General features: G+C 57.0%; 1 protein-coding gene across 4 annotated transcripts in view; it reads left to right on the forward strand.

Annotated features, from left to right (window-relative positions):
* Positions 1–13,315, forward strand: part of KLHL22 (kelch like family member 22) — a 36,762-nt gene that overhangs the window by 18,032 nt on the left and 5,415 nt on the right. For all 4 annotated transcript variants that reach the window (XM_051841038.2, XM_051841039.2, XM_070065923.1 and 1 more), the window contains exons 4-5: positions 1,596–2,314; positions 8,417–8,609. In XM_051841038.2, the coding sequence (XP_051696998.2) occupies positions 1,596–2,314; positions 8,417–8,609 (912 nt within the window). The remainder of the gene's footprint in view (positions 1–1,595; positions 2,315–8,416; positions 8,610–13,315) is intronic.

The raw sequence follows: 13,315 nt of genomic DNA on the forward strand, positions 1-13,315 counted from the left end.
TGAGGGCTGTGACTCTCACACCTGCCCAGACCCACATGGGATGCCGGCACCGAAGGTCTTTCTGCGCTTTGGTTTGCCTTTCTTGACTGTGGCCATCCACACCAGCAGCGGGAAGTCTGTTCAGCCGGCCTCAGTCACCTCCACAGAGATGATGTACATGACATTGGTCCCTGTGTTGTCAGCACAGTTGATCACTGTGCCGACCGGAAGACCTAGGGAAATTCAAAATTTTACACTGGAGGACTCACTGCGTCCTCGCTTTGACATTTCAAATGTTGGAAAGGGATAGCAAATACATTTTTTTACAGATTTTTAAAAAATATATTTATTTATTTATTTTAAAGGCAGACTTACAAATAGGAGAGAGATCAGAGATCTTTCATCTACTGGTTCACTCTCCAAATGGCTCCAGTGGCTTCTTCCTGGTCTCCCACGTGGGTGCAGGGGCCCAAACACTTAGGCCATTTGCTGCTTTCCCAGGTACATTAGCAGGGAGCTGTATTGGAAGTGGTGTAGCCAGGCCTCAAACTGACACCATTATGGGGTACCAATATTGCAGGCAGTTTCTTAACCTACCACACTACGATACTGGCCAGGCAGCAAATAAATCTTTTTAAAAATAAAAAGTAAAATATTGTAAATGCATGTTGATAAGGCTTTTCAACACCGGCAAAGCTGCTCCATGTGCCGTGGTTAATCAGTTGCCGGTAGATAAATCAGGTATTCCTGTTTTCTGAGAAGCTCAGCAGCCCTGTTTTCCTAAAGCGTTTGTCAGCACCTGGTGTTATCCCAGGCAGTTTTTCCTGGGACCTTTTCCTCTGTCTCCCTTTCTCCTGCCATCCTTGGCTCATCAGACCCCAAGGTGACCTTCAACAGCCTCGAGCCTCTGTGGCCTGATTCTTAGCCCCTTGGCCCTCTTCCCACCCACCATCTGAGCAGAGCCCTGGGATGGGTGCTGGGTGGGCATTGGGGAGCACCTGGACAGCAGTTCTGAGCTGAGGGAGACACGGCCGCCCTCACCCGCAGCCCCCCACCCCAGGTCGGGTTGTTGGGCCTGCAGCTTTGAAGAGCCCCACCCCCACCGTGGGAATTGTGGCAGGCGAGAAGAGCCGGCTGTGTTTTCGATCCCAGCACCACCAGAGAGGCAGACACTAACAGAGAGCCCTGGGACGCGTGTGGGGGTGGTCCCGAGTCGCTACCAAACCGGGGACGCCTGGCTCAGTGACTATTTGTGCCGCTTTCTCTGGTCAGCGAGGCGGCTGCCGTCTGTGAGACGCCTGCCCTGTGCCGGCTGGTTCCCGCACAGTCTCACTCCCATGCTATGCGTGCTGCTCATCGCCTCAACTCTCCCCGTTTTCCAGATGGGGGAAACTGAGTTTCAGAGATGCTGAGCACACACCACGCCCCCCCTCACTAAACCCTGTCAGCCTGCAGTAAGCCCCAGGTGTTTCTGGTTTGTCAGAAAGGTGGGGGACGGGTGACGAGGGCTTGCGCGTCCCCCACCCCCAGGGGGGCCTGGCCGAGCGTGCCAGCTGTGCTTGTGCCATCCCCCTGCCTCCCAGCCTCAGACTCAGCGGGTGTCGCTCCCCTTGCAGATCCCAGAGATTATCCATTTCTGCTGCGACTTCCTCATGTCCTGGGTGGACGAGGAGAACATTCTGGATGTCTACCGGCTGGCCGAGCTGTTTGACCTGAGCCGCCTGACCGAGCAGCTGGACGCCTACATCCTCAAGAACTTTGTGGCCTTCTCCCGGACTGACAAGTACCGCCAGCTGCCCCTGGAGAAGGTCTACTCCCTGCTCAGCAGCAACCGCCTGGAGGTGTCGTGCGAGACGGAGGTCTACGAGGGGGCCCTGCTCTACCATTACACCCTGGAGCAGGTGCAAGCCGACCAGATCTCGCTGCATGAGCCCCCCAAGCTCCTGGAGACGGTGCGCTTTCCCCTGATGGAAGCAGAGGTCCTGCAGCGCCTGCATGACAAGCTGGACCCCAGCCCGCTGCGGGACACGGTGGCCAGTGCCCTCATGTACCACCGGAATGAGAGCCTGCAGCCTAGCCTGCAGGGCCCCCAGACGGAGCTGCGGTCAGACCTGCAGTGTGTGGTGGGCTTCGGGGGCATTCACTCCACACCGTCCACGGTGCTCAGCGACCAGGCCAAGTACCTGAACCCCCTGCTGGGGCAGTGGAAGCACTTCACCGCCTCCCTGGCCCCCCGCATGTCCAACCAGGGCATCGCGGTCCTCAACAACTTCGTGTACCTGATCGGAGGGGACAACAACGTCCAGGGTTTCCGAGCCGAGTCCCGGTGCTGGCGGTAAGAGAGGCCGGGTGCTGGCGTCTGTGCCTGCGGGTGACACGGGGCTGGCCAGCCATGTGGGCTGAGGGCTCCTAGGGGAGAGGGTGGGGGTGGTGCACAAAGAGCACGTCACGGAAGACCTGGTTCCCGCGTCAGCCTTCTGCACATGTGCTCAGCATGTGAACTCGCAGTGAGGGAAGAGAAAGGGGGCTCCCGTGCTCCTCGAAACCCATTCATTCACCCTGCATCCCAGCCGGCTCAGCCTTGTTGGGGAGGGCCTGAGTGGTGAGCGTGGCATCCACTTGTACTGGCTGCGCACGCGGCGAGGGGAACCTTGGCAGGAAGGGCGTCGGGGCTCTGGGGGACAGGGTAGGGCAGTGGCTCCTTCTGTCTTGTCCTCTTTCTCTTCGAAGCATCAGCACCCCCCTGTCTGTCTGCTCCTGCCTTCCCCCTCTCTAACCAGCAGCCTGCAGTGGGTGGGTGGCTTCCTGCTGCTCAGTCTCACCCTGCATTTCCTTTCAGTCCTGTAGGCGGCCTGTGTGCTGGGCACAAGGCTTCTTGGAGGGGGAGAGGGAAGGGAGAGGAGGGGGAGGGGGAGGAGAAGGGAGAAGGAGAGGAGGGGGAAGGGGAAGAAGAGGAGGGGGAGTTTTTCAAGAAGGAGTTTGGACTGCTGTGGTGTTGTCAGTCCTTTAGACTGTGACCCCACAAACCCATTGCTTGGAGCAGAAAAAGAGGCCGTAGGTCAAGAACCCCAGTCGCAGCCACTGTCAGATTTCCAGGGGGCACCTCCACCGCACTTTGGGTACACGTGGGCAGTCTCCCCACACCGCACATGGAAGACAGCATTGCCGAGAGGGAGTTTACCAACCTCTTCCGGTAGCCACGGGCCAGGGGCTGACCAAGTTCATGTCTTCGTCTCCTGGGGCAGGGGTGGTGGTGGGATCTAGCCATACCACGCCTCTCAGAATCAACCGCAGTGACCATGACCGAAGAGGAAACGGGCTTTCCCCAGCCACCTCTGCTCTCCTGCCCTCAGGAAGCAATCGCCTGTGTTAAAGGGATGTGACTCGGCTGGAAGCCAGCAAGAATATTTTGTGGTTGAACATGAGGAAGGGCAGAGTTCACAGAGGAGGTTTCCTCCCTAACCAAATGATGTCCCCGACGATGGATGTGGCCACACCTACTAGGGCTTCTCCCTGGCCAAGCCTCAAAGCTCTCGCCCACTCCCACCCCAGTGGGCTCAGTTTTCCAGCTTGGGAGGCTGTGGCCTAAGCTCCTCTGCTTGGGGAGCAGCCCACAGATGTGCAGAGCAGATCTCTGCAGAGCGTTCAGCAGAAGGCGTGGGCAGCTGTGTGCCCAGCAAAGGAAGCGGGTCTTCACCACAAGGCGGGCCCTGGGAGAGACAGCCAGGGCCTCTGTCTGCCCCTGTGCTCTGTCCTGTTGTGGGCTGGCTGAGGGGTGGGGGAGGGGGGAGGCAGAAGGGGGAAGGGGCGGGTCGTGTGTCACTCAGGACAGTGGTCCAAATTGCCGGTCTTGTGAGCTGCCCGCTGCAAGTCTGTCTAATGCTGGGACTCTGCAAAATGCTGACGCTGGCCCCTGTAATCAACGACCACGTCTCAAACTGCGGTCTGGGAGCTGGGTCCCAGGGGCAGGAGGAGTGGGCAAGAGCAGGCGTGAGGGCGGGGTTGGGGTGCCCAGGCCAGCCTGCCTTGCCGGTGGGGGGGGGGCGTCTCTGCGGAATGAATGTGTGGTGAACCTCCCTGCGGAGGGACTCAGAGCTTCCCGATGAATCCCGCCACCTGGCAGTTGGAAGAATGCAGTTCTTTCTCCCCTCCCCCTAGAGCACAAAAGGCTCTGAGATACAAGCCAAGAAGATTCTGCAGTGGATTGGGGTTGTCAGTCTGTGGCGTTAGTGCTTTGCCCAGTTACATCTAAAGCACTGATAGGGAAACTGCACGGGGAAAGTTACTTCTTGGAACAAATCGTGTTTGCCTCGGGGATATCACTGTTGTGTTGTTCTTTCTCTGCTTCCTCCGTGTGACACACATTCTTCTTTGTACCTTGTCCACGGCTACAGTAACTCTGGGGGTCACCAAATGCTGGCTAGGAGTAGCCAGTCACATGTTGCCATCTGCCCCACCCTACTTAAAATAATTTGTCTTTTTCCTACGGTAATTCTGTGGCTGCTAATATTTTTAATTTTTTTTAAATTTTATTTTACTTGAAAGGCAGGAAGATAAAGAGGGAGGGAGAGTTTTTTAAATTAGTTTTTTAAATGTCAGAGTTACAGAGAGAGACAGAGACAGAAAGATCTTCCATCTGCTGGTTCACTCCCCAAATGGCCACAATGGCCAGAGCTGGGCTGATGTGAAACCAAGAGCCAGGAGCTTCTCAGGATCGCCCACATGTGTGTGGGAGCCCAAATACTTGGGCCATCCATCCTCTGCTGCTTTCCCAGGCACATGAGCAGGGAGATGGATCGGAAGTGGAGCAGCTGGGACTTGAATGGGTGCCCATTTGAGGTGCGGGAGCTGCAGGAGGTAGCTTTACCTGCTATGCCGCAGCGCTGGTCCCAGAGCAGGAGATCTTCTATCTTCCGATTCACTCCCCAAATGCCTGCAACAACTGGGGCGGGGCCACCCCGAAGCCAGGAGCCTGGAACTCCAGCCAGGAAGTACTTAGCCATCATCTGCCACCCTCGCAGGGTGTACATTACCAGGAAGCTGGATCAGAAGTGGTGGAACCTGGACTCAAACCCAGGCACTGCAATATGGGAGGCAGGTGTACCAAGTGGTAGCTCTCCCTGCCAATGTTTTTAAGTACATTTGAAATAAAAAAAAAATTCAAAAGGCTTTAAAACACTTAACAGTCACAGAATGACAGAAGAAAAGCTTTATTGGATGAGGATCTGAGAGCATTTTTATACTGACTAGATTTCCCTCGGTGATGTAAACAAGTACTTATTTCACACAGCCTGGACACTGGGAGGCCCAAGGTCACGGTGCTGGTCATCTTGGTGCACGTGCAGACCCACTCTTGCTGTGTCCTCGCCCGGTGGAGGAGCACTCTGGCTTGTCTCTGCGAAGGGGCACTGACCCGCTCAGCAGAGCCTTGCCCTTGGCACCTGACTTCACAAAGTCCCCACCTCCCAGCGCTGCCACATTGCGTCCTAGGGCTTCAAAATAGGGATTTGGCAGGGTTGGGGTAAGGGGTGGGACACAAGCATTTAGTCATCAGCAAACACTAAAGCTGTTTATATCTTTAAAACATTTTTTAAAAATTTATTCTCGTGTTTGGAAGAGAGAAAGCGAGATCTTCCACCTGCTGGTTCATTCCCCAAACGCCAACAGCCAGGGCTGGGTCAGGCCAAAGGCTGGAGCTCCATCCAGGTCTCCGACGTGGGTGGCAGGGACACAGATACCCAAACCATCGTCTGCTGCCTCCCAGGCTGTGTTTTTCATTAGCAGGAAGCTGGCTCAGAAGCAAGGTGAAACTTGAACCCAGACCCTCGGACATGGGATGCAGGTTGTCCCAAGTGGCATCCCAACCCTGGCACCAAAAGCCTGCCCCTATAATCTCCATATGCAGCAGTGAAGCGTGTTCTCATGAGAAACAAATATTACTTGGGAACCTATTCTGAGAAGGAAGCAATCAATCCAGGGACTCAGCGTTGTGGTGTGGGCGCCGGCATCCCATATGGGCACTGGTTCGAATCCCGGCTGCTCCACTTCCAATCCAGCTCCCTGCTTATGCACCTGGGAAAGCAGCAGAGGATGGTCCAAGTGCTTGGACCATGTGGGAGACCTGGATGGAGCTCCTGGCTTCAGATTGACCCAGACCCAGCTTTTGGGACCTCTTGGGGAGTGAACCAGCTGATGGAAGACTTCTCTTTCTGTCTCTCTGTAACTCTACCTTTCAAATAAATAAATCTGAAAAAGAAAGAAAGAAAGAAAGAAAGCCAATATTGAAGAAGAGGTGGGTTATGAGAGACAGAGAGGGCTAAGGAGAGCAACCCCTGACTTGGTGCATTACAAATAGCATACATATATTGAATCATCACACTGCACCCCATAAATTTGTACAGCCTAAAAGAAAGTACAACTGGGGGAAAAAACAGGAAATGAGTGAAATTTTGGTTATGTCACAATTACTGGCATGTGGTATCAGTGTTGACTCAGCCTGAGCAGCCGTGAGGGGAAGAGGCCAGTGGAGGCATTCAGAGGGTCTTGTCTCACGCTGGTGGGAGAAGCACATGCTGCCGACTTGGGTTACACTGAAAACAGGGCACAAAGACACACACGCTCCCAGAGGAGACCAGCACGCAGGAAGGGCCGTGGCCAGCCCGATGCCGGCTGGACAGCAGGGTCCCTGTGAGCACTGGGCCTTCCCCAGGCTCGTGCCCCGCGTCGTTCAGGTGCCAGCTCCTCCACAGGTCTTTCCTGGCGTCCTGAAGATCAGCGCGCTGCCCTTGCCCGCCCCCGCCCCGCTGGCTGGCCCACCACCCCCTTCCTCTCCTGGAACACCAAGAGACTAAAACCGACAGCCAGGGACATCCAACTAGAAGGGGCAGGACCAGGAGTCACACCCTGGGCAGGTGTGACCCAGGTGCCTGTGCTGGCTGCCATGGGCCCTGCTCCCTGCAGAAGTGGCCGTGGGCGGCGCCCGACTTGCTCTGTGGGATAAAAGGCTCCAGCTGAGGTCTTGCCTGGCCAGCGCTGGGCACAGGCCAGAGAAAGCGCTGTTGAGTCTCCTGAGCCAGTTAGACCTGTTCTCCCTGGGCGCTGTTCTCCCTCTGCAGAAATAAAAGCACTCGTCTGAAAAAAGGCCGTTAGCAAAGAGGCTGCAGCAGCTGGAGCCAGGCGCGTGCTGGAGCCAGGTGCGTGCTGGTGCCTGGGTGGCTTCCCGGGGGAAACGGGGTGTGTACGTGTCCGTCCTGGGATCATCTGTGTTAACAGCACGCCTTCCTGTGTGCGCCACGTGGGCCCAGCAGAGTCCAGGCCTGGTGATGGTGAGGAAGGGAGGAGGCAGAGAGAAGTCCCCAGGGTGTGGTGCTAGAAAGGTGTGTGTGGTCCTGGGCCTGTGGATGGGCCTTGGGTGCCAGCTCAGGCGGGTGGGAGCGGATGGCCAAGTGGACAGCCAGGCGGCCCCAGTGCAGGCGAGAGCGATGGGCGACGGTTAGCAGTCCTGGGTGGCTGAGATCACCCAGTGGGCAAGCATAAGGGGGCGTCTACTCCAGCAGGGCAGGGGCAGCCTCAGGGGACTTTGGGGTGGGCAGTGATGAGCCATCAACTCTGGACATCTTTATGGAAGTTAGCAGGGAAGCAGGGAGAAGGCAGGGCTGTGGTCTGGGGGGAGCAGCTGCATGTCCCATGAAAGGTACGTGAGGTGGCCCTGCTGTTGGAGGGCGAGCCTCCTGAGAGGACCCGGGCTGAGCAAGGTCAGCAGTGGCCATTGTCCCTCCCACCCTCCCCTCTCCATGTGCCCGGGGCCTGGACTGTTGGCAGGCAGGTCGCCCTCGGCTGCCTCATGGGAGTGGAGACTCCCCTAGCTGACGAGATCAGGAAAGCCAGGGGCTGGGGGTGTGGGGGACAACGGGACAGTATGTCAGACACAGGAAGTAGGGGTGGAATCCTGGCCCATGCTAGATGTTGACCAGGCCGAGTGTGATGGGCACTGGGCACAGGTGTGCCGGGCAGCCCACAGGTGATAAACGGGGCTTGAGGTCAGGAGGCCAGTAAGAGGAGGCTGACACACCCATCCAGCCTAGAGGTTGTAACTGGGCCCTTCTGGGGAAAGACAGAGCCCTGAGGCAGGAGGTGGCCCTAGGAACAGCTGTTGGGGGTGTGCAGGTGGTGAGCTAGAAACTGCACACAGGGGTCCCACCGAGAAGGGGCTGGCTTCAGGAGTGAATGCCAGGAGGCCCCTGGCCTCACCCTCTAGACCTTGTAGGTGGGTGCACCTGCACTCAGGTGTGTAGCAGCCTGCTGGCCTGGCTGTGGGGGCAGCAAGAAGGTTCAGGCCAGGCCGCAATGCGGGGCAAGCAGGCCAGAGTCAGAGGTGGGGGCCCTGGGGCAGGCTGTTACCTGGTCAGTGACACGCCAACCTTGTGTCCCCTCAAAGGTATGACCCACGGCACAACCGCTGGTTCCAGATCCAGTCCCTGCAGCAGGAGCACGCAGACCTGTGTGTGTGTGTCGTGGGTGGGTACATCTACGCCGTGGCGGGCCGTGACTACCACAACGACCTGAACGCCGTGGAGCGCTACGACCCTGCCACCAACTCCTGGGCCTACGTGGCCCCACTCAAAAGGGAGGTAAGGAAGCCCTCCTGGGGAGGGGGGGGACAGTGTTCTCCTGACTTCTTTCCTACGGATGCAGAGGGTAAGAGGCCCAGGTGCTGGAGGCCTGTAATGAGCAGCCTGCCTGACCTAGGGCGCAAGTCCTATGTCACAGACCCCGGCCCCGTGGGCACAGGCCACAGCCCCTCCCAGATTGCACTGACAGTGTTGATGGGGCTGGGGCTGCCTGAGCGTCAGCCGCACCACAGCAAGAGAGGGCACGTGGAGGGCTCAGACCCTCCCCAGTCAGCGCACCCTGCCTCGGCTCCCGAAAGCCGTGTTAACCCTGCAGTTCCAATGTGGACAGAAGCCTTCCCCTCGTCTGTCTGTCCCTTGGCCTGGCTAAGATGAACAGGGACATTTCCAGAGAGGTTAACCAGGAGGGACCCTGGGATAAAAGAATGTTCCTTAGCTGGCTCCCTGGATTGGGGGGGCGGGGAGGCAAACGCATTCAAAAAACACTTCTAAGGTTTTAGTCTTTGTATTAACAACAACTAAAAAATTCATGTTCATCCTACACAATGCCTTTGTTCCAGTGTGACTGTGTTTAAAGTTGTGTACACAGTGCAGAGGCAGCACCTCAGGGAGGTCCCTCTTCTGTCCTGTGACTTTGGGGGTACTCAGACGTGGCCTGAGAACCACCCATGGGACCCCAGGGGAAGGAAGAGGCCTTGCTGGCCCCACCTCTGAGTGCTGGTACAGGCACTGCTGTTTGAAGTGCCTGCTGGGGGCCGGTACACCTCCCGGGGACCCACGCACACAGGCCCCGTCCCTGGCTCTGCCTGCACCCGCCTGGGGAGAGGCAGGAGCTCCGGCCTCGGGAGCCTCTCTCTGCTGCCTGTCATTTTTCTCTCCCACCCTTTCTGCAGCCCCCTGGGGACTTCAGCTTTGACCTTTGCGGGCAAGGAAATGGAGTCCATCTGACAGGTCCAGCTCCCATCCATCTGAGTGCCCCTTCTGCCCTTGGTCTGGTTCTCTGGGGGGAGGAAGCCCTCTGGGAGCGAGGTTCTCGAACCCCTTGCTGGAGAAAGAGGCATAGAAAAGATCAGGGGGCCCTTGAGACCTGGTGCCCCCTGGGGAACTCCTGTGTCCATGCCAGGAGGAGGGGAGGGGAGACCAGCCGGAAGCCTGGGGGAGCAGATTGAGCCCTCCGTCAGCGGCTGCGGGGTGGGGGTGGGGAGGGGTGGGGGGGAGCTGCAGTTCCCCAGCTTGGCCACAGGGGGGCAGCCGTGGCCTTCAGCGGCCTGCTTTGCTTCCTTCATGTACCAGGTCCTGAGAATCTTGTAGTGACAAGTGACAAGGACACCCCTCTCCCCAGATGATCTGCTCAGCCTCGCAGAGGGGGAGCCACACCTGACCACCAAACATGTTCACGATGACATTACAGTGTTCCAAGCATGAAGAAGGACATGGGGAGGGGCCTGGGCTGGGCTCAAGTGGGATAGTCCAGGGGGGCTGTTTGGGAATGGTTCACCTGCAGAGAGGTCAGACCAACGCCCAAGGAGAGACAGGGAGGGCTGGCGCAGTGGCGTAGTGGACTAAGCCTCTGCCTGCAGTGTAGGCATCCCATATGAACGCCAGTTCCTGTCCTGGCTGCTCCTTTTTTGATTCAGCTCCCTGGTTATGGCCTAAGAAAGCAGTAGAAGATGGCCCAAGTGCTTGGGTTTCTGCACCCTGTGGGAGACCCGGAAGAAGCTCCTGGCTCCTGGCTCCTGGCTTCATATCAGCCCAGCTCTGGCTGTTGTGGCTATCTGGGGAGTGAACCAGTGGGTGGAAGACCTCTCTCTCTGTCTCTACCTCTCTGTCTCTAACCCTGCCCATGAATCCTGGCTGTGGGAGTGGCAAGGGCGTGTGTTGGAGGCTTATTCAGAGCACTTGTGTACAGCCTGCGGTGGTGGTGGGGGGGGGAGCTCCCGCAGCCCTACAGAGGATTGTCACCTCCCTGATGCTGGCTGTCAAGCCAGCCTGCCCGAGGCTGGTGGGGCCCACGGTGACACCTTGGAGTCCAGGAGCATTGGTCCCTTGCGGTACTTTGTGAAGGTGTTCTGTGATCAGCAGCGTCACCATGCCGGATGCCGAGAGTTGTGGCCACTGAGATTTCCCTGTAGGGTGGTCCCCACATGTTGTCCGGAACCATCTGTGAGCCAGGCCCCAGCCTTCCTCTGTCAGCTGCTTGTGGTGCACAAGGCCACAGGTGCAGGCTGGGAGAAAGAAGGTAAAATAGCTGAGGTTAGAACTGCAGGTACCTGGGCCCCTTCTCCATGCAACTGCTGCGTGCCTTCTGGATTTGTTTGGGTCTGATCACGTATGTACCCCTGGAGGGCGGCCATGCACGCCTGGTGGGTCAGATGATACCCAGTTCACAGTGGACCATTCAGGTCACATGGTGTCTTGGTGGCCCATGGCTAGGCATTCAGTTTCTTTTTCTTTTTCTTTTTTCTTTTCTCTCTCTCTCTCTCTCTCTCTTTTTTTTTTTTTTTTTTTTTTTTTAGATTTATTTATTTGAGAGGCAGAGCTACAGAGAGAGGGAGAGACAGAGAGGGGTCTTCCATCCACTGACTCACTCCCCAGTTGGCTGCGACGACTGGAGCTGGGCACTGGGAGCTTCTTCCGGGTCTCCCACATGGGTGCAGGGACCCAAGGAGTTGGGCCATCTTCCACTGCTTTCCCAGGCCATAACAGAGAGCTGGAAGATGAACAGCCGGGACTCGAACCTGCACCCATGTGGGATGCTGGCACTCAGGCATTCAGTTTCTACTAGTGCCCACTAGCAGGCCGAAAGCTGCGTCTCAAGGCGAGAGTTGTGACGAGGCAGGGTCTAATTGTGAGATCCTGCGGGCCTCCACTGCCATTTCTTTGCAGGATGTGCACAGCGTCCCTGGCTGTCACCGACACCTCACGCACCATTGGATCTGCCCGGTCCTATTGGACTCTGCTGTGACAGAGTCCCTGACAGCAGCCTCGACTTGTTCTGTTGCAGAGCCGTATGCTGTCTCGGGTCACTGGGTGAATGGGCTGCAGTAACAGGCCTAATTTAGGAGCGTATTGCCCCCCCCATTTTAAAATATTTATTTATTTGAAAAGAACAGTTAGAGATCTTCCATCCGCTGGTTCACTCCCAAGATGGCCTCAATGCCCGGAGCTGAGCTGATCCTAAGCCAGGAGCCAGGAGCTTCTTCCAGGTCTCCCTTGTGGGTGCAGGGGCCCAAGGACTTGGGCCATTTTCCACTGCTTTCCCAGGCGCAAAAGCAAGGAGCTAGATTGGAAATGGAGCAGCTGGGACCGGAACCGGTGCCCATATGGGGTGCTGGGGCTGCAGGAGGCAAAGGTGTCTGCTAGCTCAGTAGCCAGCAGCTGGTTTTCATTTGTTCATGCCACATCTGGTGTGGCCGCCCCAGCTGGAGTCACTGCCTGGTTGAGCTTATGGTAGTCGCCGTCACTGTCCAGTGTCCGTCTGTCTTCTGCACAGGCCAGCCCCGAGAGTTGAGTGGGGGTGTGGTGGGACTCAGCCTCTTCCCATCCCTGATGGTGGCACGGACCTCCCCCCCACCCCCCGCAAGGGTGCTGGGCTGCGGTGCTGCTTCTGGTTTTGTTCTGCCTGGTGGAAGCAGCTCTCGAGGTCTCTGTTTGCCTTTTCCCACCATAGGAACCCTCATGTCACAGGTCAGGGACCCGGTGTAGGGGGTCAGCGAGCTGCTAAGTATGTTCCGATTACTCACCCTGCAACGGGAGGTGACAACCGGATGTGGCAGTCCCTTTCTGGCTGGAAGGGCCGCCGTGGTGTGCCAGGTCTCCTGGAATCAGGGTCAGTTCAGAGTAACAGTTGGACTTTTCAGTCATAAGCCAGCAGGAATACAGCATCCAAGGGCTCCGGGTCTGGAAATGGACCAAGGGACAGTGGCTGGCTGTCCGCTGGCCCTGGAAGATTTCTATTCACACAGCACAAGTGAAAACTCAGTGGGGCTTCCTATTTGCTTCACCTCGTGGCCATCGCTGTGTGGTTCTGCAGCTGGACTTTGAGTCCCTAAGCTTACCCCTTCCTCAGCCACTCTTTCCAGTGACGTGAGACACAGCCAACCAGCGTCCTTCTATTCCTTGGTTTTCCACAGACGTTCAAAAGTATACCCAAAGTCCCCAAGTTCCTGGCTGCGTCCAGGTGGCATCCCACAGAGATATTTTGCGTGTCTGTCAGTGCCGTCCGTGCGGTTGGAAGCACAAGCCGGATTTGAGAGCCAATTCCAGAAACCCAGGGTCACACTGACCTTCCGGGTGGTGACAGTTCCACCTTAAGGACTCGTCCTCCAAGAGGGACAGACCCTTTTTATCTTTTTAATCACCCGGTAAACCTAAAAAAGGCAATGATAGTCCCCCCCCACAAAAAAAAATAGTTTGTTGCAACACACACAAAAGCAAAACAAACAAAAGGGTATGAAGATACGGGCACAGATAAGTCACTCCCCCGAGCACAGAGTGGCTCACAGCAAACCTCAGACTGTGTCCACAGAGCAGCCCCTCCAAACAGTCCCTCCCCTCAGGCAGGGCCCAGATATTCGCAGCGCAGAGCCCCGGCGAGTCCTGCCTCAATTGGCAGTCTGCAGGCACTGGTATTTATAGTCGGGGAAGGATGTGTGACCTCAGCTCCCAGACATCCCCGCCTCACCTGCGTGGGGGCACACAGCTGT

This window comes from Oryctolagus cuniculus, chromosome 21, assembly GCF_964237555.1.
Source record: "Oryctolagus cuniculus chromosome 21, mOryCun1.1, whole genome shotgun sequence".
NCBI lineage: Eukaryota > Metazoa > Chordata > Mammalia > Lagomorpha > Leporidae > Oryctolagus > Oryctolagus cuniculus.